Here is a 25,208-nt window from a genome sequence, read left to right on the forward strand (position 1 = left end):
AATTCCAATCATGTGATGCATGCTGGCTGCAGGTACACTGAAAGAGCTGGCGTGCACCAGTGTGTCCTGTGTGTTTCACCGCCTCCACCCTTTCTGCTGCAGATAAGAAAACTTCATTAAAACATCCAACCATATTCTCCATACTAATTACAGCATCACATAGAGAGGGGAGTGGAGGATGGCGGACCGGAGTGGTGGGGGCCGCCTGACCAGATTGGTCCGTCTCCTCCCTCCCGTCCATTTTGGGAAGTATTTTGTTTTTGAATTTCATATTTGAATTTAACAAGCATGGAAATCTGAACAAGCTAATAAGATTCTGTACCACAGTGCCGGACTATATAATTAAAATGAGATCCAATTGATTTTTTTTTTCTCCTGCTTTGCATACAGGCTCCATCCTTAAAGGAAAGAGACTCTGCATACTGCAATAAGATGTCTGCTCCGAGTCTATCCATGTTGTTTCTGGGTAGATTCATGATGATTCATCATTAATGAATCGCTAATCACTTATAAATACTTTTAAATACTTTACATATTTGACGTACATTTTGGTTTGCCCTGTGACTTTTAGGACTTACTTCCACAAAGCTTCAGGCTTGTATGATCCTGTAATCGGAGGTGGTGGCAGTGTCAACATCTTGCTTTGCTCCCGTCCCTGGGGCTTTGTGTGTCTCGTCAGCAGCGGTTATGGGTGATGGTGCTGCATCAAGGACTGTGAGCCCAGTGAAGCTCATTATCTATTGGCTAGTAATGCATCTAACGGGAAAGGAAGTTCATTGGGTTGTGCAATGCAACTGCAAGAAGAGAGATGATAGCTGTGTAACTTTTAGGACGTACAGCTTCTGCCCCTTACAAAGTACGTACTGTTGCATGCATAGGTGGTATCTGTCAATGAGCTGCCATCAGGCTGTTTGTCAGTCTGTGCTCTCTCTGCTCAATGTGATGTATCTTCTGCTGCACTGAGGATTGTGGGTCAGAACAGCTAAAAGCATGCTGGCTTGCATACTGCAATGTGCGACCGGATGCAGTATTCTTTATCCTAACGTCCCGGTGTTTTTAGGTATACTGGATTTGACGTACTACGTATTGGGACAGTAAAAACATACTAATACAAAATATTTTTCTGGCATACTAAATAGTATGGTAGTATGGGTTTGGGAACGCACCCAATGAATGAAGTGTGTTCAGTGACTCTGACTCGGAATAGTTTGACATTTTGGGAAATACACTCATTTGCAGTTAGCTTAGCTTAGCACAAAGACTGGAAGACAGGACATTTTTACAGGACATTTTTACACATTAAACAAACAAGATATAACACGTCACCAAGTAAATTTCGAGGTGCTAAAAGGTGTGTTTTGTTTTTTTAACCTTTTGGACAGAGCCATGCTAGCTGTTACCCCATGTTTTCAGTCTCTGTGCTAAGCTAAGCTAACTGGCGACTGGCTCTAGCTATTTAATGGACAAACATGAGAGTGGCAGAAAACAAATGAGTGTATTTCTCAAAAATGTTCTTTAACTTTAGAGTGTGTAGCATTAAGGGGGAACAATTGGTAGGAATAGAATATTGTAGTATCTTTTTTTAAGTGTATAATCACAAAATAAGAACCCTTTCCATTACCTTAATGAGACGTTTAGATCTACATACAAAGTGGGTCCCCTTCGTGGAGCATGCCGCCATGTTTCTTCAGTCGCTCATCCTACTTGCTCGGGACTCTGAGAAGTTTCAGTTAGTTGCAATGTGCAATTCACCGCTGGATGCCGCCAAATCCTACACACTGCACCTTTTTTAAGGGCCTTTTTTGGTGATGAATTGCAACACTCAGCCTTCTACTTGTCATCTTTGTAGCATGATCAAGTTTTGCACCACAGCTTAGCTTCATGTGTCACATTTGTAACACTTGCAAGAGAGCTAACTTGGTGGATTGACACTTGTGTCAGTATTACCTTGATATTATATTAGTGTTGTAGAATATGTCATAAATTCTGGAATGCAGCACTCATAAATGTCTGAGCTTGTGACTTTGCAGATGGTTACTGATTCTGTGTGGATTTAATACAATTGTAATACAATATCATGCTCCTTTAAGATGCAAACATGTCTTTTTCGACTGCAATTATAAAGCCATTTTTCTCATCTACTGTGTTTGGTATTTGTGGCTTGTGGCCAGAATAAAGGTCAGCGACTCAGTGATCCTCTTCCTGCTGTCGCTAGATTTTGTGTCATATATTAGCAGCACGTGACGTGACCAAAAGGGCAGACTCACTCACTCAGTTTGTAGAGGTAAATAAGTGGCTGATACTTTAACAATGCGCTTTTCCAGCTTACTCCTCCTTACTTCTCCCTCCTGTTGTGAACCCTCGTCATGGTGGGCTGTGGACCTGGGTGATATTCATCCTTTGTGGTGCAGGTTTCTTCTCTCAGCCGGTGGTGACGTCGTTGCGCGCCTGTCGGTGTGACTTTTAAAGATGGGAGGGGACGGGGGACGGAGGGCTGTGGGGCCCAACCATTTCACACCTCCACCGCGTGAGAATTAGCCCCAACAAATATGAATAATAATCTGCGAGGATGACAATGTGTGGATAAAGCTGGTCTCCAGCAATCAGCTCCAGAAACGGACTCGGCGCAGAGGAGAGACGCGCCGTGCTCATTCCGATGGTGCGCAAAGTCCAGATGACAGCCTGGGTAACTTAAACGCACTGCCCGAGCGCGTTTCTAATGTAAGACGGTGGTTAATATTAATCGCAGCGGTCCGTTTCCGTTGAGAAGACAGCCGGGAATAAGGAGCTTCACGGAGGTGCCGATCTACAAGAGCGACATCATCACAGATTTCCTGCGCTATCGCAGCGGAGCGCGAGAGAGAGAGAGAGAGAGAGAGAGAGAGAGAGAGAGAGAGAGAGAGAGAGAGAGAGAGAGAGAGAGAGAGAGAGAGAGAGAGAGAGAGAGAGAGAGAGAAAGAGAGAGAGAGAGAGAGAGAGAGAGAGGAGGAGAGCGCTGATTCACGGCTTGCAGGAGGAGGGAGAGCCGTGTGGACGGGCTCTGAAGATCCATCTCTGATCTTAAAATACCGACTCCCCCCCATCCCTCCCTCCCCCCCCTCCTCCTCCTCCCTCGTCATTGACAGCTCTGCGACCCGGTCAATCCGTCAGACAGGGAGGATCTGGGGAGGAGGGCGCCAAGGCAGGAGAGGACGAAAGGCGATCACCTCTGGCCGGTTTGATCCAATCCCCCAAACCGAGCGAGGCTGGGGACCTGCCTCTCCGTGCATGAGGACGACACAGTGGCTCCACCGGGGTTTTTTTTTTTTTTGGTCCGAGGAGCACGTTTGACTTAAGAGATCCAAACAGCGATGTTACACTGAGACTGTTGAGAGAGGACGATCTGAACGGCGAAACAGCTATAAAGGGGGCGGACAGGAGCTATTTCGCAGTTTCTACATAAAACTCCCCGGAATACAAATCCAGGTAGGTTACAATGGATAACGCATGATGCAAACTCAGTGATGTTTCAATAACCAGTGTGTTACTGAGTGATGCAACCCGGTAAACCATCGTTGATAAACAGCAAGGCACAGGCGGGCACCTCTAGTTTAATAAACGACAGCTTGTAGTAACCACGTTAGATGCAAAGCTGCAAATACACTCGATAAGTGATGTGGTGTGATGTGGTCCGGCACTCCGGAGCGCTTCATCCTACCCGGGTTTTTAACCCGCCTATATGCTCCTCATCACTGTGCAGAGATGATCCATTGCAACGGGGCTGCAATGGATTCGTGATACCGTCTAATGGGTGTGCCAGTAGAATAATTGGCGTCTGTCTACGCAAGTATCGGATAGCGGTTGTTACAGTCCTGCTGCTGATTGGCTGAACACCTGGATATCCAGGTTTTTTTTTTACACGTATGACTCTTCAGCTGTTGGCTTCTCCTGCACGGCCCCCCTCTGTTATGAGTTGATGGTGTTTCCTGAGGTCAGCAATGGGTATTAGATTCAGAGAGGAGGGAAATATAGCCTCTTATATCCACTGTGCATCGTGCCACGTATGGGCCTGTACGCACCCTATAAGTTAGGGCCTCTGGGTGCTCCAGCAGGGGATTCCCCCCTCAGGTACCGACATAGGTGTAGTGCGCGAGCCTGCCTTCTGATGATTAATCAGCAACAGCTGAGGCTCTCCGTGTGTCTGCTGAGTCCATGTTTACGCACGTCTCAAATAGCCTCCTTAAGTTAAGACCCTCTTCCCAAAATAGGGAAAGCGACCTGAGAGCAGAGCAGCCGCTCTCTCCTCTCAGCAACTGTCTCAACCATAATGCTATCTGCATCAGTCGGGGGATTAAACAGGGTGATCACATAAAGATGCACGAAATCAAATATTGATATTGAATCCACTTATTTAAATCCACTATATTTGAGGTCAGGTTAGGGCTGCAACTATATATAAGTATTATTTAATCAATTAGTTAATCATTTGATCCATGACATTTCAGAAAATCAAATAAAATGCCTGTTCTGTGTGTGTGTGTGTGTGTGTGTGTGTGTGTGTGTATGTGTGTGTGTATATATATATATATATAAATAATACAATTCAGGGAAAACATTTTTTTTGAGTTTGAATTATAAATGTTATAAAATATGTTGTCTCCTTAAAAAAAACTGTCTTTATTAATTCATTTGTATTGTTCTGCATAATAAGCTTAGCGATACAGTGTATTAATAAATTGTAGTATTAATATTGACATATGAAAATAAATATATTTTGGTATATTTACCCCTTAAATTTTGTTAGATTACTGAAATATAAATAATATTATCCTCAATAGTCAGCACATACAATATGTTATTGTTCTGCATTACAAATATTAAAATATTAAGTCTACTTTATTTCTCTTAAGTTCATGTGCAGTTATTGTGAACAACTTTGTCTTTTCGGTGGATGTTTTTAATACTTTTTGGCAGCAGCTGAACAGTCTTGATTAAACTCCAGCGTCAGTCCTCCTCTACATTCACAATGTGAAATACAATCCTTAAAACAGTAATTAGTATGCAAATTGTTTTGTGTAGCTCCTAATTTAGGGGTCACGGCTCTAATGTTGGTACACAAAGAGAAATGGAATCGTTCACTCTGCATTCGCTGACAGCAGACAATACACTTTGTGCTGATAGAAAATCAATATTTAAAATGCAAAATCCTTGTGAGGTCATACACCTGAACCGTCCGACAGCTTGCATGTAATCATTTTAATGAGCTCTACATTATTGCCTAAGACTATGTGGCTGTGTGTCTTAAATGGGTTCTCAAAATAACCAATCAAGTCAATGCATCCATATTGCCAGCATTTGTTTTGCAATATTAAGATTTTGTTAAAGGGACACTTATGAAGTTCAGTTTACTCGTCAAAGAGACTGTACATCCTGTGACAACAGTAGATGTCGTTTGTGCTTCTGGAGAACTGTAGTGGACATTTACCAGTCAGGGATAGACCAATGCACCACATTATGGATGTGCATTATGGGAATTGTTTCCAGCATTTTCAGAGCTTCGAGTGAATAAGACCCCATTTACAACTGACATTGACTTGCGATCTGTATGTCTGCAGAAGGAAAAAACACATGGTAATTTAAGGTCTAAATGCATGCATGACACATTGTGGTCAGAATGTGATCGATGGGAAACATCACTTCTGGACATCTCTGGTGTTACTGCAATTCATTCAACATGACCTCATTCTTAAAAGAATATCCACCCCGTAGGTTAAAAGGTCATCAAACTCCAGCTCTTCCTGCTAGCTTAAGCTACCTGGCAAAAGCTACATGTAGTAGCAGTAGCTGCGAGAGGACGCATACTAAAGGAATACTTCTCCCCCAAAAAGACCATATTTATATCAATTATTCATTCCTTGAATTCTTGAAGAAAACTACGTTTTTCTCGCATGCCTCCATGTCAAACGTAGAATGAAAAAATGAAGAAAAATGTTGATGAAATAAAGTAAATGGGGGCCATGTTTAACAACAGCGAAACTATATCAAAACATCCGTTAAAAAAACCCCCTCATAAAACTCGCGCAGTATAAGTCTCATTTATCCAGTCGGTCAGTACTTCCCAAACACATACATCTTTGCTAGAACCTTACTATTTCAACTTCAGCATGAATGTAATAGCAGTCGTAGTGGTAGCAGTGGTATACTGGTGGTGGGGGTGGTAGCTGGAAGCAGTTTCGTAGTGTTAGTGCTCCCAGTATAGTAATGCTTTTGGTAATAATATTAATAACAGTAGCAGTAGAGGAACTAGTAGTACTAGTAGCATTAAGGGCCTTACGAAGGTTAAAATTCAGAGATGAGGAATTAATTTAGAAATGCACAGAAACAAACAAAAAATAACGTACTACTTAGAATAGCGCAAATATCTTACGTGTCTTTTGGGAGATGGGCAAAATATAGTTTACAATAATCTTTCTGAGCATGACGTTATTCAGCTGGTGAAGTGTATATGTCTGATAGTAAAAGTCAAGAGTTAGCAGAAGCTGTCCACTATCACTGTATGGCTTTTATGTCTTTAAATTTCTGTGTCACTCTGGTAGTTTGCTCTTGGATTTATGGGTATTTGGCTTTTTGGCCATTTTGTTGCACCTCTGTTTATCCAGAGTGGGCTGACTGAGCACATTTACTCTGTTTCATCACTTTCCTCCTTCCATACTCTTATAACACACATTCACACATACAGTAGAGACACCAGTCTCCAGCTGTCTGCATTAAAGCTACAGTGAAGCATTGCAATGACGATACATTTCAGCTCATTTAAAGCTTCTGCAATCAGTATTTTTGTATTAACAATGGATCACATCACTATACCTGTATGGGAAAGAGGTTGTTTGTCGTGATGAAACCACAGACCGTTATTGTTTTAGATTTCTGGTCTGCATCTTTGCTGTTTTGGTTCACTCTCCCGGCTCTCATAGTGTCGTTTTGCACTGTAGCGGACACCTGTTTTTATGCCAAAAAAACGACACTACGTTCCCAGCACCAACCCCTGGACAGTCAAAGTTAGCCAGCTAGTTAGCTAGCTAACTGGTGAACATAATATAGCATTTAGCAGCTAAAGAGGCGGATATTTCCCTCAGGAGTTGGTGGAGACCAAAACAGAGTTAATAAGTGATTTACAATCAATCATGTTGACAGAAACACAACTCCAAATGAATGCTTATGTTGCTTTGTGCTGGATGAATATAGACACTTGTTTGCCATTACAGTAAGATTGTCATATTAACAATAGAGTAATCTTGAATCATGTTGTTTTTTTAAATGATAAGTGTAAAATAGTGAGATTGATCCAGCTTACAAATGATGATATAATCGTAGTAAGTGTAAAATATGTGAGTTGATTGAACTCTTTGGATTTAGGATGCTCTTCCTCTTGTATATCACCTTACAATTAAATGGACAGTCATTTAATCATTCCCGTCCCTGCGTTGTAACATACTGAGAGTCTCTCTAGCCTTTAAATTCTGGATGCTCCGTCTGTTTCTGCCTCATTGCAGTTTCTGCCCATCCACCCCGGCGAGCCACCATGCAATAAAAAAGACAGGGCGAAGCTAGCAGGTCAGCAGTGCTGCTCTGATTCTAAAACAGGAAGAGGCCCTTTCCTTTAGCCTCCTTTAAAAACATATCCCTGCTTTCACTTTTCCAATGCAGGTCATTTTCAGTACAGTTGAAAGAGGTTAATGACTGTAATTTAAGCATTGCACACTTTTTCTCTACTCCTAAGAGTTCTCTCTTGTAGGTGAGTTTCTGTGTTCAACTTTAAGACTGATACAAAAGTCTAAACAACTGCAAAATCCATAGTTTTCAGATTCAACTTTTCTCTCATTAAGTTATAACTTTGTCACTCAATTATTTCCCCGTTGTTTTTGTTTGTGCTCAGCGCTGTCGGTTCTCGCAGGGATTGCATTGCTGGCTCCTGTCCATAGAAATGGCTCTGCTGATTCAGTTAAATTTAAAGTTCTTTGTCTCCCGCTTCTGCTGCCGTTTGCTGTCATCCCCTTTTCCCTCCTCCAGATCAGCGTGCTGCTCTGCAATCAACATCTTTTTTTTAACATCTAAGAAATTTCATTTCAAGCTGAGATATCCTGCATTTTTAAGTTTTATAACCCCTGAAAAAGCACTTCTGGAAAGCCATATCTTTCTGAATGTTACTGAGGTTATGATCCCTTAAAAGACATTATAATAATACTGATAGTGATGCAATTATTTCTATCTATGAACCATTACATTTGAAATTTTAGGAATAATTTATTCCAGACTATATTAATAGGTTTTGCTAAAACCGGAGTTTGAACTTAAGATGTTGATAGAAACTGACAGGTTTTTTTGCAGACATTATGTGTGTTGTCACTGCTCAGGTTCCAGATAGAATATTTGGCTTTTAAATTGGTGTGAGTGCTTCAAATATGCCAGCTCCTGTTTGAGTATCTGCACTTCCATTGAACAATTTGTCAGCTATCCAAACTGGCCAGTGGTCCGTCTGGAAGATGGATATGACTTCCAAAAGTATCACCTAGGAGTTCAAATTGGAGTTATTTTAAAAGTGTTCAGATCCAGTGTACTGCACAAGACTTAAATCAAATAAGAACTCTGCATTTCACAGCATAACATATGCCATTTAATGGATGCTTTTATCCAAAGTGCCTTTAAGTGCCATGAGTTCAAACTGTACACATTTTAGTGTGGGCGGCCCCAGAGGTAATCAGCCCTTTAACCAGGAATCAGAACACAAAAATGCACTTTAAGGTAGAAAATGTAGAAACATTCAAACTACATTTAGCTCAACAAAAGCAAAGGGAAACAAGTGTGACTGAAGAACTAATTGTAATTCAGACGAGACTGTCACAGGCTTTCTCAGGGGCCCTAAAGGTGTGGTGAAGGCTGCAGAAGGGCCCCACCCATCCTTCTCAAACACAGAATAATCACAGATACCACTGAGAAAAGAGCCTTTATAATAAATCCCATGTGTTAAGTCTTTAAAGCAGCTCACATCTTCTAAGTTTTGGCTGATTCACTTTTCTTCCTGCTCCCATTGCCTGTAGCCTCAGCATCAAAATCATTTTCATGTCCTATCTCATAAGAGCTGAAGAGGTGCATAAGATGCTTAGCCCGAGCTTTTTATGAATTCGGACAATGACAATGTTATTGTAACAACGTTACAATAACAATGTACAATTGTTATTGTAACGCTGCTCTCTCTTGCGGAAGTGGTAAGTGTGCATTCGGAGCTCAGTATATAATGAATTTGGACGGGACATCTGTACCCTTTGTTTTGGTTTGCCTCTTGACGGTCTCCTGCCTCCCCTCTGCTGTTTTTTTGCCAATGCGACATTTCGGACAGTGCTTAGTTTGGCAACATTGCACGCCTGCTGAGCGAGCTGTTTGGTTCAGAGCTGTGTATTACCCCCGAGATCTCAGACAATCACGCTCAAATCCACATTATCGGGCGCACATATCCACATCAAAAACTGACTTCATGATTAGAAATGAGCCCACAGGCTATGATTTCATTAAACTAATGTTATCTACATTGTTCACATAGTGGTTTACAGATCTGAAAATCTCATGAATTCCTAAGCATGGAGAAGTTTCTTCCAGCCTGCCTCTCATAAATAACATAAGGGTCTCATGACTGCTGTTTGTAAAGAAAGAGGGAGAGGCTCATTGACGTTTTACAGAGGCATAGTGGGATCATTTGAATTCTTGCTTCAAAATGTGTGTTTTTCCATGTGAAATGCAAACACACACTCATAGACTTGTACTAATACTGCTCATCAAACTTGAGCTTTAAAACAATGTGAAAGTAGGTTTGATAACTCATCCATTATGTGATACAGTAATTACTGAGTTATTATGATTAATACATAATTAACAAGTATTATCAAGATGCTTTCATCTATCTAATAAAAAGATGCAAACCAACATGAAGCAATTGTATCACTTTTCTCCCTGTCTGAAAGCTGTGTCTATCATCTGAGAGTAAACTCTTTGTGTCTTTTTGTCTTTTAATAAGTAAATATAAACAGTATAACATCAATACGATCTCTGTTGTTTGTCTGTTGTGTTCAGGTGGTGGGTGGAGAAAAAGCACAGCCCAGTGCTGGATCGCAGGGGGACTGTCAGTGTGGTAAGGACCCTTGAGACGAAGGAGGGTGCATGGAGGGTTCAAGGCCTGTAAAGCCGGGGTCGTCAGCCTGCCTCTGGTTGGGGCTGGTCTCTGTGGCTGTAGCCTTCCTTTGTACAGAGGCCCGGACCACTCCGAGCCCTCTGCTAACCCCCAGCAATGGCACCTGCTCGGGAAACTCCAAGTGTCAACTGGGGATCATCCTGCCCATCTGGTATCCCGAGGATCCCTCCATGGGAGACAAGATCGCACGGGTCATTGTGTATTTTGTTGCCATGATCTACATGTTTCTCGGAGTGTCCATCATTGCCGACCGCTTCATGGCGGCCATTGAGGTCATCACCTCCCAAGAGAGGGAACTTGTCATCAAAAGGCCCAATGGGGAAACAATCACCACCACGATTCGGGTGTGGAATGAAACGGTGTCGAACCTCACCCTCATGGCCTTGGGCTCGTCCGCCCCTGAGATTCTGCTCTCTTTGATTGAGGTTTGTGGACACGGATTCAAACCTGGCAACCTCGGGCCCGCCACAATTGTCGGCAGCGCAGCCTTCAATATGTTCGTCATCATTGGCCTCTGTGTGTCTGTCATTCCCCAAGGAGAGGTACGCAAGATCAAACACCTCAGAGTGTTCTTTGTCACTGCGGGCTGGAGCGTCTTTGCTTACATCTGGCTCTACATGATTCTGGCTGTGTTTTCTCCCAACGTAGTCCAGGTCTGGGAGGGTCTACTCACACTGGCCTTCTTCCCCATATGTGTGTTTCTTGCGTGGATAGCAGACAGACGGCTGCTCTTCTACAAGTTCATGCACAAGAAGTATCGCACCGACAAACACAGAGGTGTCATCATCGAGACGGAGGGAGAACGCTCCAAGGGGATTGAGATGGACGGCAAGATGGTCAACTCTCACTTCATGGACGGAGGAGCGGCAAGCAATCTTATTGGTCTGATCGAGAGCAAAGAGGTGGACGAGTCCCGACGCGACATGATCCGCATCTTGAAAGACCTGAAGCAGAAGCACCCTGAGAAAGAGCTGGATCAGCTGGTCGAGATGGCCAACTACTACGCTCTCTCGCACCAGCAAAAGAGCCGTGCCTTCTACCGCATCCAAGCTACACGCATGATGACAGGCGCTGGAAACATCCTGAAGAAACACGTCGCAGAGCAGGCGAAGAGGAGCGTCAGCGTGCAGGAGGTGCACGTGGAGGAGCCAGAAGAGTACGTGTCTCGAATTGCATTTGAGCCTGCCGTCTACCAGTGCCTCGAGAACTGTGGCGCCGCCATTCTGACCGTCATCAGAAAGGGTGGCGACATCAACAAGACGATCTACGTGGATTATAAGACGGAGGACGGCTCGGCTAACGCTGGGGCAGACTACGAGTTCTCAGAGGGTACAGTCGTGTTCAAACCAGGAGAGATGATCAGGGAGATAAACATTGGCATCATAGACGACGACATCTTTGAAGAGGACGAGCACTTTTTTGTGCGGCTCAGTAATCTGCGTGTCCTGGAGACGGAGGACGAGGTGCTGTCCCCCAACAGTCTCCCGTACCCAAAGGCGATGCTGGGCTTCCCCGCTGTGGCCACCGTGACCATTCTGGACGACGATCATTCGGGCATCTTCACCTTTGAGAGCAACTCGGTGCACATCAGTGAGAGCACGGGTATTATGGAAGTGAAGGTGCTAAGGACTTCTGGAGCAAGGGGGACGGTCATTGTGCCTTATCGCAGCCTGGAAGGACTCGCCAAAGGAGGAGGGGAGGACTTTGAAGACACCTACGGAGAGCTTGAATTCAAAAACGACGAGACTTGGTAAGACAGCTACTCTTTTTTTTTTTTCTTCTCACGGTTGTTGCTGATTTATTATTGCCGATTTTTAATCAACCAAGGTTATTGCAAAAGTAATAAGTTATTTTCTTTGCATGATTGTTTTTGCATCCCATCGATTGTATTTTATTTTTTAATTGCACTTTGATGGTGATAAACCTGTCAAGAAACGACAGCTACAGTACATAAGATATGAACGCTAGCTTCAAAGCTATTCAGCAATCTGCCAGACTTGCTCCTTATTCAGGGTTTTGCGTTTGATACAAAGATCTCGTCTTCTTTGCCTCTTGACATCATTTAATTTAGAACATACTTTGGTAACCTATTCATGTGCTATTTGCACTCATCACTGTGAATTTTAAACGCTTCTTTTCTTCACATGGTTAGACAGCGTACCCTCTCATCTGAGCGTGCACTCTACATCCCCTTGTTTTCCTGTCAAGAGATTTTGCTCTCATCAGAGCGCTTTGGTAGCAACTCTGTGTGCGTCGCATGCAATAGGGATTCAACTTTGGGATTTGTCACACAACTGTGGAAACAGGAAGTCCTTAAGTAACACCTCCTTGCATCTGTAATCCCTGCTGCTTTTGTTTTGTGGAACTCTGGATTTTTGCTCTTTTTCTTGTTATTTTTTCTGTGTCGTGTCTGCTTCCATTGAAAGAAAGCAGCATGGAAGAATAGGAGCAGCGTAGCAAAGAGAGAGAGAGAACATTACAACAACAAAGGTCAAAGGCCAGACTCAGTCCCATGTAATAATCAGTACATGGCAGTCTTTTACTGGAGATTTGATTCCTTGTGGGTGCAGTCGTGCTAACAAAGCTTTGGTAGGAAGCATCTATGAGAGTAATAGGGATGTTTCGTGTGCATTGCGTTTGTTATGCAGCCTCATCAGCTGTACCATCTGTGTACAAAACTGCACTACAAAACACAGGCTTACAACGGAGTGGGCATATTTGGCACTGTTGCAATAACAGCAACATACTGTACTGTAGCACAAAATAGCAACGGGGCCGTGTATTGAATGTTACTACAGCTTTTTGTCCCGCGCATGCAAGGCAGTGCTCTGGGATACTGGAATGTGTGCCTGAGAAATATTGATTTGTTTATTTCACAGCTTGCATCCGCTTGCATCTCACACATTGGTCTGCAGGCACTGAATCAAAGTGACATGCCTCTGTGACATCCCCTTCCCCCACCAATCAGGACCCTCTCAGCCGTGCTGTGGCTCACTGGCAGGGTCTATGCTCCGGGGGTGTGTGTTCCTGAGGGCTGAGGCAGCCCAGGAGACCGGCGGCAGGGGGAATGAGTGTCGGGGTGATCAGCATGCTCTTGGGGCCCGCTGAGCTCTCAGGGTTTTGCTTGATTTATGTGAGAGATGCTTTATGGGCCAGGCCTGAAGGCTGCCAGGGGAGTAGAGGGGAGAGATGTGGAGACGGACTATTATTATGAGACTGCGGTGATGTTGTTGGCATTGTGGGGGAATGCTGGTCCATCGATCTGCTTATTGTGTTGCGCATCGTGCTGCGAGTTAGATGTTCTTACAGTGCAGCATCGCTCACATGCTGTGAGCTGATACATGCTCGTGGTGATCTGGGAGAAGAATCTGACTTCATGGTCCAATAGTTATCGCTTCAGAAAGTCTCAATAAAACAGGAAGAACTACAGTTAAAACGATCTGGGAGAAGACTCTGACTTTATGTGGCCATTAATAATTCAATTATTGCCTCAGAACATTCAATAGAAATGTACTGAAAAATATTAACGCTGAATTGATAACACCAGCAATCAATCAATCAGAATGCATGTCGAAATAATAAGTGCTTTAAAAGAAAACTACCACTGTCATCAGTGGAATCAATTTTCTCGTCAAACTCTCAGCAACTAACTCTTTAAACCAACTCAAACCAGCAGCAGTATGGGGTAGACTTAGGCTGAGTATCATCTATATCCTTCTCTATAAACAAACCTCTCTCATGCATTATGGAGGTCAAAGGCCGAGCCAAAAGTCGTACTGTGTGCACTTTGCTCCTTTTTAGCAAGAACCGAAATCATATTGTTTTTAAATCAGTTGTAAATGTAAACACTGACATTTTCAGGGACATTGCAAAGAAGAGGCCGTGTGCTTACGAAGAACAAATAATATGATGACTGAATAATAAGTGCCAGAATCACTGCTTGTAGAATAAATGTCAAGGAAATGGTCTCGTTGACGTACGGTATGTGCACACTGACACGCAGGGGGCACCAACTAGCAAGATGTGGAGGGAACTGCAGAGGGACGGCACAAGACATAGTGTGGATATTAAGCTAAACTCACACAGTCAGCTCTGATTGATGTACTAACTATAGAGTAATGATAGATATCTCTAAACATACAGGACATTATTCAGCAGTAAGCACTTAAAACAATGAAAATTGTTCATATGCATGAACACGCTCTGGTATTAATATGAAAATCTTTCCATCCCCCTTCAGAGGCTTCTGGATCTTTTTGTAAAAATGGCAGACTGCTGTTACAGAACTCCCAACAAATCTCCAGAAATTTCCATAATTACACTCTGATAGTGATGAATTTGATTCTGTGTGCATCCATAAAAAAGACAAAGAGTAGCAGTGGAAGTGACAGCTTCATCCAGAAGCATACTAGAAGATTCATGAGAACATTTCCATACACAAAACAAAAGGGATGAATGTTTAGAATATTCGCTAAAAGGCATAATTACAATGATGTTTCTTCCGCTGCCTTGAAAGCTCTCCTCAGGGTCATTTTCATGCTCGCGACATGAAAAAATACAGAATTTATTTGCCTCCATTGTTTTCACATTCATATTCCAACTGAAATTGACAATGGAAATGTTGTGTTTATTTCCATTTTGCATAAATGTTGAAATAACAGAAGGATTCCCTCCTTGGCACACGGTTGAAGCAGTTCTTCTTCCTGCTGCTAATTCAGCGATAATTGTGACGGCCAAATGAGGGCAGAGTGTGCTCCCTGTCTAAAGGGCAAGGGTTTTCTCTGATGTCCTTTAGGACAATTAGACCACATAATGCTTCAGCTCTCATGCTCTTCCTTTTCTCTCGCCATGTTTTACGAGGCATTGACTCTCAATCTCCTTTGACACACTTTGGGCCCATTGTTATCAACCAGAGTGGAAATTTATTACAGTCCTAATCTGGAGCTCTGGAATACATCACTCCAATTCTTAGCCAGACAATAGTTCTCAGCATGAACTTTAATAGTCTTTCTTGGTGGCAGTGCCTCTGCTCCGAGCTAACGGATATGAACCTCATCACGCTTCTTAAATCTACACTTAGTGCTCGTCAGAACTATGCAGGGACACAAGTTAAAGAGTACTTCCTTGTGCTGGTTTAGACCAGTATTTCCCAAACTTTTTTTCTGGGGACAATTACGTGATTTCTATCGCTTAATGTGTCAATTATTCTCTTGGTTAATTTATTGTTTTATTCATCAAAATGTCAGAAAACAGTGAAAATTGCTCCTAATAATTTCCCACAGAAGAAATTTTCAAGGTGTGAAGTTTTGAAAATATCCAGTATTTCAATTGTGTGGAAGAGTACTGAGGCTACAATTATGACTTGTTCAATCTATCAGTTGATCAACAGCTTTACTGAGTCATTGTTTTGCTGGTTTCCTTGGCCTCTATGGTTGTAAACTGAATGTACTGTTTTTCACTATTTTCTCACATGAATCTAGAAAATAGACGGCAGACTCAGTTTAGTTTAGTCGCAGCCTGAAACGTCACTTATAAATAAACATTTTTAATCGTCCTTTGACCACTTAGATTGTTATAGAGACCCTTTTAAGGGGTCCCGACCCCCCCACGTTGGTAACCACAGGTATAGAGCCAGTTTGCTTCTGAGAATATTAAATGGCTTGAGGTTGCCGGCTGCTGTTTCTTTTGACCCAGAGAAGATAACACAGCTGCTAGGTGGAGAAGCTCCATCCCTGGAGACGCGGGTGTTTAACTAGGCGCTGATGGATTCATAAACAAATGAGTGGTGTGCAGCGGACAGACCGGAATCTGCTAAAGTAATTGCCACTGTGGTCACGCCTGTATGAGCATGACTCTCCTGTGCTTGTAAACCTGCCTTGTGTTTTTATAAATAGCATCACGCAGGGGGTTGCATTCTGCTCATGATACGATGCACGGATTTACCCTTTCCTCTGCTATCTGTGCCACACCTCCTCCAGCTCACGCAGCCCTCTTCCCGACCTTTTGCCTTAATATCTCTTGAATGTATAGCCGTCACCCCTCTGGACATCATGATTGACGGGGCACATGTCCACACTGGTTCTCATCCTGCTGACCACTCAGCTTTTCCCCCTGCCAGCCCCCCCCCCTTCCCCCCCGCAGCCAGGACCATCTCAAGCTCAGCTAATCCTATTCAACGCTGCACTTCTCTTGTTTTATTCATGCGAGCCTCATACTTTCTGTTCTCTCAATAATTGGAATGCGTCTCTGTATTTTTTACTGTGCCTGAGGGTGCTTTTTTTTCTTTTATTGTTTTGTAGTATTTTTGTATTTGCTTAATTACAGTTTACGTCAAGTTAAAAGTAAACCAGGGCTTGTAAACAAAAGTCAGACTGACTCACACGTGTCTCTATTTTTGGACAGTTTTGTGATGCGATCAGGTCTGAGATTTTGACAGACAATTGAATTAAAAACTAAATTATTCCAGTTGTTTCAATTTAAGAAAAGCATGATGTAATGATTTGGTGACTTGCATGTGTCGACATCTTTGTTAAAACCAGGCAAAATATGGTCTACAAGTGAACATTTTGCAGACGTCTGTGTTACATATTAACACAGGCACAGCGGTGCACTTAGCTTAATGCTAACATCAGCATGTTAACAGGCTCACAATGACAATGCTAACATGTTGACGTTTAGCAGGTGCAATATTTACCAAATTTACAATCTTAGTTTGCTAATTAGCATCAAACACAAAATACAGCTAAACAAATCTGTGAGATGGGCCACAATAAAGTCAGAATTGTGGAGACTAAACTAGACCACATAGTGATGTAGTCATATTTGGGGGGGGGGGGGGGTAGTAATGGTTACCAAGGTTACTACAGGAATGCCCCCCCCCCCCCCCCCCCCCCCATGGAGAGGAAAAGAGTTAAAGAGCGTTGGCTGAACATCTGGATGATGGGATGTGGAGCGGGACTTCGGATCAGCTGAGTGGAAGGAACCTTGAGCACTGAACAGTTTTTATTTTAGGTTTGACATCCACGATATGATTGGCCTCTGGAGATTGTGGCAACATCTGATTGGTTTATGTTAGTAAAAGCATCCTTAGTAGGAATTACTGGCTGTAAAATGGCATGAAATAGCTTTCCGTACCACTAACATCTTTCCCTCTGCTATGATATCAGTCTGTTATCACACTTAAAAACACAGGTCTAACACATCCACAGATACAGTACTGGAAGAATCATGAGAACATTTCTTATCTTAGCAAACTCATTGTGGCTTTTGCACTTTAGCTCCTGCTTACAAATATTGTACAGAAATACATACACATCCACACACACACACAATAACTCACACACCTGGGTTGAGTGGTAATAAATATGCTGGCCCTGCGTTTGTACCTCCCAGTTGGGGGAATGCAATTAAGTTAAAGCTTATTTATAACAGGATTCAGTGCAGGGCGTGTCGCCAGCTCCGAGCCTCCCCCTGAGTGTTTGTGTGTAAATCTGACTGAGGATCATATATTCAGGCTTCCCAAACTTTTGACAGTGTCTCCAGCCTAATAGAGTTAAGGTGGAGGTAAGTGCATCAGTTTGACCCACTTGACTGTCAAAGCGTTTAGCAACAATGTTTTCATAAATAAACACGCCACAGTTTTATCTTTCAGTTTTATTCTGAAAAAAAAGATGACATGGAGCTTGTTCTTACACGATGAATGATAGAGCAAACTGTAAACACTTTTGTTTGTAAACTGAGTTATTTTAAGTGAATTATTTAAGATGGTTATACTTTTACAGACTGGATCCTCCAGACATACTGAATGTTGCATTTTAGGGATCTTTTACCCAAATTACATCTGCATTTAAAACTGGATATTTCTGTTCATTTTCTAAAGGTTTAAACCCTATTTTCTTAATTTTGACCTGCTGATTGAGTATTATCCTAAAGCTCTAATGCGAAACACAAACAAAACCCAGATGGATCCTCCCAGAATTCATATTGAACACTGAACCAACTGCAGTGCAAAGGGAGCTGCTTACAGCCTGAAACCTGAGTGTACTGTGGTATTGGATGTGTTTCTTTAATTAGTGTGAGCTGGTTTGTGAGTAGACGGCTCAAGTACTCTGATGCCGCCTTCAGTCACATCATATGTGCTGTAAATAGGAACTGCCCGCTGGGAAAAACTTTTCATGTTGTCCTCCTGGAGGTGACAAGTAGGATAATGTGGGAACTTTTTATTGGCTGCGATGTCGACGGCTTGACGTCACGAGTTGTGGAAGTGTGTCAACAAAAAGGGTGAACCAAGAAAAGGAAATCAGGGTCATCACATTTTAAACAGAAGGCTTGTAGTACAAACTGGAAGTGTAGCGTTTGAAGGACATGGGCACTTAACAGGCAGCAGATGCTTTCGAGTTGCATTGTTGGAAATGTAGGATCTAGCATTGTGTGAGCTGTCATGCAACGTCTATGGAGACGTTTTGATTCTGTTTTGACTCCCGTGACATGTTAACTTATGTTCCAAAACATTTATTCCTGCCTGAAACCCATAAACATGCAGACACTGCAGACGAGAAATGTTTTTTTGGCGCCCAAGTAAGAATATGTTGACCTTTGCTGCTTCAATTTTGACTTAAAAAAAAGAGGAAAGAAAACACCAATTGTTAGTCCCCCAACACTTCTTCTCTTCTTCTTCTTCTTCTTCTTCTTCTTCTTCTTCTTCTTCTTCTTCTTCTTCTTCTTCAAGTAGCTTGTTTTATCTGATCAACAGTCCAAAACCTAAAGCTTTGGTTTATTTTTGTTTTGTTTCACTCAGTAAATTACATTTTTTTTTTCAGTTGACTTTTTTACATATGGCAAAAAGCAGCAGATCTTTTAGTATTTTTTCCAATAAATAACCGAAACCATCAATCAACTATCAAAATAGCTGCAGATTATTTTTCTGTCAACTACCTAACCTAATAATCAACTAATAGTCTCCGCTTTAATCGGGACTATCTCTACTACCTGCGTCTCCACACACCAGTTCGCTCTGTTTGCACGTAGCTTTGGTTGAAGGTTTGCACATGAAAGAGAGATGAAGAGTGGTGCGTTCAATACAGGTCGCTGCTCTCATTTCATCCCTGCCTGCCAAGGGTGAAGGTCTGGGGTGCCAGTGGAGGTGCCCTCGCTGCCCCTGCACCTACACCCAGCATCTGCATACTTTGATAAAGGTCAGTGCCGCTCCACAGCACCTTCCACCATGCACAGTGCAGCAGCATCGAGACCAGAAATCGATACAGCTCACAGCGAGAGGAGCTAAGGTTGCACCGAAATGCACAGCGAGTGGGGTTTTAAAGGAGATGAGAGAAGCTGTCGGCTTTACTTATTTATTTATTTTTAAACCTGCCGTTGTCTTATTTTTCATGCCTGAAACAATAATAGAAAAGCATATGAGAGTGTGTTTGCTAATGTTCAAATGTAGAATGTGATTAGAATGTGTGAATTCGGCTAACAGCACTTGATGTCTGACCGATATACAAAATGCTTCACTGAGCAACCCTGAAGGCTGAGAGTCAGTAAAGCTGAATGTATGAATTCGAATGAGGATCTTTTTAAAAAAAATGAAAGTCTGCCCACTTTTCTATAAAATGATAATCTTCATCCTCCCCTTTCACTTATGGTGGCGGCATCTCTGATGCTCATTGCTGATCGCCTGTCATTCAAGCAGCATGTGCCACCGTCTCAGTATGATTACTGGTTGTGACACACTTCTCTTTTTCTTTGTTGACAGAGAATGTATCTGCAACAGTTTTGATGAATGATTGTCCGTGTAGCTCATTTATCAAACAACAATGTGAAATATTTGCTGGTTCCAGCTTCTCAAATGTGAGGATTTCCAGCCTTTCTTGCCTATTTTATATCATTGAATCATTGAATTAGAAATGAAAGATATAGTATCACGGGCAATTTTGATAATCAATGAACCATTTTAAGTCATTTTTCAATCAAAAATGTTTTGTGGTTCCAGCTTTTCATGAAAAAAAAGCATTTTTAACCTTTTATGTTTTGAGAACTTTTGTTTTTTTTACCTTTACCTTATTGTACACCCAACAATTAAATATATTAAATTAATTAAATTCAAAGTCATACAAGACCAAGAGAATCAGTAAATCCTTTCATTTCAGAAGCTGCAACAATTGACTAATTGGTTAATTAAGCTCATTCAGCTAATTCAGCTCTGGATTAATCGATAATGAAAATGCTTGTTAGTCACAGCACTGATTTGTTACCTTGAACTCTGAGAAATATTTAATTGTTTTCTGAATCAGTAACGAAGTAATCATTAGCGTGTGCCTTCATTTGTGCTTATTGTATATTCCTTTATATGACTAACAGGCTAAGAATAGGAGGGATGTAAGAGATGTTCTTATAACCTTTGTCCATCCTCGAGATAGAAAATACTTCTCTTTTTTTGTCAGTGCTGTCTAATCCATCACTGTTCTCATCTGGTCCAGTCAGTCAGTCAGTCAGTCGGTGACACACACATTAGTGCTGTGAACCCCGGAAAGAGCTTCAGCTGACACCCTCCTCTATTTGCCCTTTGACTCCAGACAAGTGCTGTCTCGTCATGAGTTGGTGCATCCGTGCAGATTTCTAGCATTTAAGGAAGCTCAACGTTCAGCCCTGGAAAGTGACACTGGATTCTTTTTTTTTGTTTTGTTTTGTCGAATTGACAAAACCGTGGGTTTCTAAGTCCAAGAAGTCAGTGGCTCCTCGCTTAGTTCAGCTGTATATCACAACGTTTTTTTTTTCTTCTTTTCTTTCTCCTGTCTTTGATTATCAGGCTTGTAGCAGCCTCCTCCCTCCATCTCTGCAGTGGGGGTGTTCTTTCTGTCTCACTCCAGTTTTACTCTGTACACTCCTCTCCGAAGTCCCAGGGCCTGTCCTCTCCTCTCCGTGTGTCAGGCCGGACCAGCATGCTCTGTGGGCAGCTCAGGGGACCTCCTTTGAGGGGGGGGGACTCACTTCCCCATGTTTTTCCCAGGGTGCTGCAGCAGAAAATGCGCTAGAATGCATCAGAAGTTCCTCACTACTCTTCTCTATCCTCTTCCTGCACGTCACCCCCACCCTTCATCCCTTCTCCCATGCCCCCTCCTCCTCCCCCTCCTCCTCCTCCTTTGTTTCTCAGTATTTTCCTGTTGGGGCAGCAGCTCTGTGGTGCAAAAGCAGGCATGGATCTTAACATTCATGTATCAGCTGTTTTTTCAAAAACCGCTTGATTTGTGTTTCAGAGCTATATTAACTTAGGCAGCGGCTCTCGCTTTGCAAGGACTTTTACAGAGCCAGCAAAATTCGGTCTTACTTTTATTTGCAATGTGGTTTCCTATATTTAGATGGGATGTCTGGTTTCAGATATCCATATCATGGATTCTTTGTATTTCCTAGAAGCCGGTTGCTGATTAGTGGCGTTCATGACTCTTTGGTGAGATTGTGTGATGGTGTGTCTTAGAGAGATAGAAGATGAATCTCAGTGCAGAAAGACTCGTAATCAGTCGATGGAAATCCTTATTTTGCGTCCCTCGACTTCTTCTTTTTCTCTGTCTGTCTGGACTTTGCTTCCCCCCGTGGAAATTTCGATCCCCGAGGCACGAGCTAGCCAAACTCTCTCCCTGGTGCCGTGAGGACAGAGTTGAAGACAGGCTGCATGCTCGACACATATCGGATGCTTATGTGTATGTATATATATATATATATATATATATATATATGTGTGTGTGTGTGTGTGTGTGTTTGTGTGTTATTTCTCCCTGATGCATCTGTGCCGGTGGGAGAAAAGGTTTCACCCAGGAGAGGAAATGGATCTTTTGTGTTTCTCCTAATCCTCCCTGTTGATACTCGAGTTTCAGACTTATTAGGTGACTTAGTGTACGCTCTGCAGCAGCGTGAGAGTCACTCTCTGGGCTTTCCGTGCTCTCCTGGATGATCATATTTACATCAAACTGGAAATGCTGGGTGCATAAGGAGGGCTCCTTTTATGCAGAGTGTGCCACATCCCTTAAGAGGTTGAGAAATGAATGTGGTAATAGCGCAGCAATCCCTCCCTATTTGCACTCACAGTGGGGGGAGTGCTGTCTGACAACTTCCAGCCCTGAGGATTTTGGCAGACAGCACAATACAAATAGTGGCAGGAGACGTTGAGCACAGGATGATGTTCATGGCATCTTGACAGGAAGACGTAAGCAGAAGCCACAGGGCGGCATAAACAAGCTGAGGTTAAAGGTCAGCCGAGAGCTCTGCAGAACAGGAGGAGGATGCCCAAATCCAGGAAACTATTCTGGTCTTAGCCTTAGCTTTCATCAATATATTTAGTTGGATTTCTATTCTTGTCCTTGTTGAGTTCTGATGTCTCCTTTTTCTCTTGGGATGAGAGGCTTTTTAAAATTCCCTCTGGGTTTCTTGTCTCACCTGTGGAGTTTATATTTATGCACCTCTCTTGTTTTATGTGTTTTTAGCCTTCGTTCCCAAAATCTAAACTCAGAAGTTTTTATCTGCTTCACCTGCCCCAGGTATAAGACATCTCCGTTTTTATGTGTTAGGGTTTGAAGGATTTTTTGTTCAATGCAGGGATCAGGTTCACATTCAACAGCGCTTGAATCTTCAGTGTATATCTCTGGAGATAAAATGTCTCTTTGTTCCCCCGCCTGTTGTGCTTCTTGTTGACTTCTTATGGTTTTGTCATTTTGTTTTCCACCTCATCTTTAAGTCTATTCTCTTTTTTGTTTTGTTTTATTTTATCGCAGTATTTCTGTCCATAATTTAGTCTCAGGATCCATATTTTCTTAAAACAAATAAATAGATATAATAATGTAAGTTTATCAACCTTTTTCCAATTGAAATCAACTTGTTTCAAGATTTTTCGAGAAAGTTTTGTATCTTTTAAAAGAAAAAAGGTTATTGCAAAAAAAACATTGATTTACAGCCCTTCAAAATTGTTTGACTTGTTTAAAAAAAAGGGTTTTCACTAAGCTGCACTAATCAATATTTATGGGTCAATGGACTTTGTGCAAAGTGAAAGTGTGCACTCATAGTTATGAACACACAGAGAATAATCACCCAACTCTGCAGTTCTCCACAGCTCCATGGAGAGTTTCAGCATTTTTCGGTTTTTGATTGTTTCGAAACCCCCACCAGCGTTGTTTCCAGCAGCAGACAGCTGTTTTCAGTGAAAAATCTCTAAAATTCCACTGTATGCTACCAGGTCAGTACCAAACAAGAGACGGACAAAGTAAGTAACTAGCTGGTGAACATAATGGAGTGATTAGCAACTTAAATGGACAGATATTTTTCTCAGAAGTTGGTGGAGACCAAAACAGAGCTGAAAGGAGAAAGAAAAATTGGATTCATGTGTCTAGAAACACAACACCAAATGTATGATTTTGAGCTCTGTAACTGCTGGATGTGCAGCTGTTTGCTATCATGTTCACCACAAAAACTTTATACGACGAAAATATGTCGAAGTTGTGTTTACAACTGTGTGCATCCAAGTGGCCAAAACAATCATCTAATGCAGCTAGGAACTCAAGAAGCCTTTGGTGCTTGAATATCAAATCTGTATATGTGGGTTGGTTTGTCCCTGTTTGTGACTTTAGCTGTAAATAAATATTAAATGACAGATTCTGGTACATTTATTGCACAATTGCAATATTGTCAATGTCGTGGTTTTGATCTGGACCCATGCTAGCTGTCGGCCCAACCCTGGGCCCACGTGGATGTGGGAAGGCCAGATATGCCAGAGGCCTGGTGATGGAGGTGGAGGGTGGGTAGGGAGGCCATGTAGGGTCAGTTTGGCAAACAAATGTGCCCATGCTGCCCCTCTGGGGTCCTAGAGATGGGTAGAGCTGTCATGTTGAGGGAGCTGGCGAAAGATGAAGAGGTTACGCTGCTTGGATCACAGCTCTGCCAAGGCCTCCGGGACCTCTTTCTCTTTACAACACTCAACCTAATCTCCTCCACTATCGCCCCTTTCATTTCCCTCTCCTTTTCTTCTTTTCATGTTCTTCTGCCTCTTATCGTGTCGGGGGCCCTTGTTCCTGGCTCGCTTTTGCTCCCCCCCCCCTCCCCGCATATTTTTCCTCTTGGTTTTATCTCTCCCAGCCTATTTTCAAGCAACCTTTCTTGGATTTTTTTCCATTCTTTCTCTCCCTCCTCCTCCCCTTAATCTCAGTCTTTTCTTTTTAATGGTTCTAATATCATTTAATTTCTTTTCACCCCACCACTGTTCATATTTATTATTTAAACCCTCTGCAGTGCATCCGTATGTGCCTTCCCCTCTGTATAGATGTTGGCCTACTTCTGTCTCAACCTGTAATTGTGATTTGGATTGAGAACTCTGAACTGACGTCCCTCAGAGTACCACAGCGGCGGCGGCTGAGGCGTCAAACCTGTTCCAACTGGTTATGTTCACGTAACAGAGTGCATCGTGATCACAGTAACATGCATATTCTGCTGAATATTGTATGGATGACACTGATGTATCTGAAGTTTTTTCAAGTTGCAGCTGTATGGATTAATATTCATTACGGAATAATCTGTGTTTATATTTTTTCCAATTAATCAATTCATTGTTTGTCAGAAAAAAAGACACAAGTTTCCACAGCCCAAGGTGAGGGCTTACAATGAGTTTCTCAATGATATATAACAGAGCAAGCAGCACATTTAAAAAAAACGAATTGCTTAAATGATTAATCACAGGGCTGAACCATTTGAGAATATTTAATTGCAATTTTTCTGAAATAATAACAAGTCTGTACTTGTAGTTTAGTTCTAAACAAAATAAGATTCAACCAAAGCTGTCGGTCAGAGAAAAGTTAACTTTAAAGTAAACTTGGCTAGTAGCCTATTATGTTGATTTAAACTGAAAAAGTTAACTGACATTTATTAGGATAACATACGTAACATTTCAAATTTTTTTAAATTTGAATAATGACTTTCTAAATGTCATATCTTCTGATAATGGCTGCAG

The 25,208-nt window shown here is 42.2% G+C and overlaps 1 protein-coding gene across 3 annotated transcripts in view; it reads left to right on the forward strand.

The window, feature by feature from the left end:
- The first annotated feature begins 2,482 nt into the window (after positions 1 to 2,482).
- Positions 2,483 to 25,208, forward strand: part of slc8a3 (solute carrier family 8 member 3) — a 99,159-nt gene continuing 76,433 nt past the window's right edge. For 2 of the 3 annotated variants that reach the window (XM_068721562.1, XM_068721563.1), the window contains exons 1-2: positions 2,483 to 3,465; positions 10,105 to 11,972. In XM_068721562.1, the coding sequence (XP_068577663.1) occupies positions 10,192 to 11,972 (1,781 nt within the window). In that variant the 5' untranslated portion in view covers positions 2,483 to 3,465; positions 10,105 to 10,191. Of the gene's footprint in view, positions 3,466 to 10,104; positions 11,973 to 25,208 lie in introns of those variants that run through there. The other variant, XM_068721564.1, reaches the window with a different exon arrangement.

Source organism: Cebidichthys violaceus, unplaced genomic scaffold, assembly GCF_023349555.1.
Source record: "Cebidichthys violaceus isolate CVI_PGR_0920_01 unplaced genomic scaffold, fCebVio1.0.p SCAF_28, whole genome shotgun sequence".
Taxonomy (NCBI): Eukaryota; Metazoa; Chordata; class Actinopteri; order Perciformes; family Stichaeidae; genus Cebidichthys; species Cebidichthys violaceus.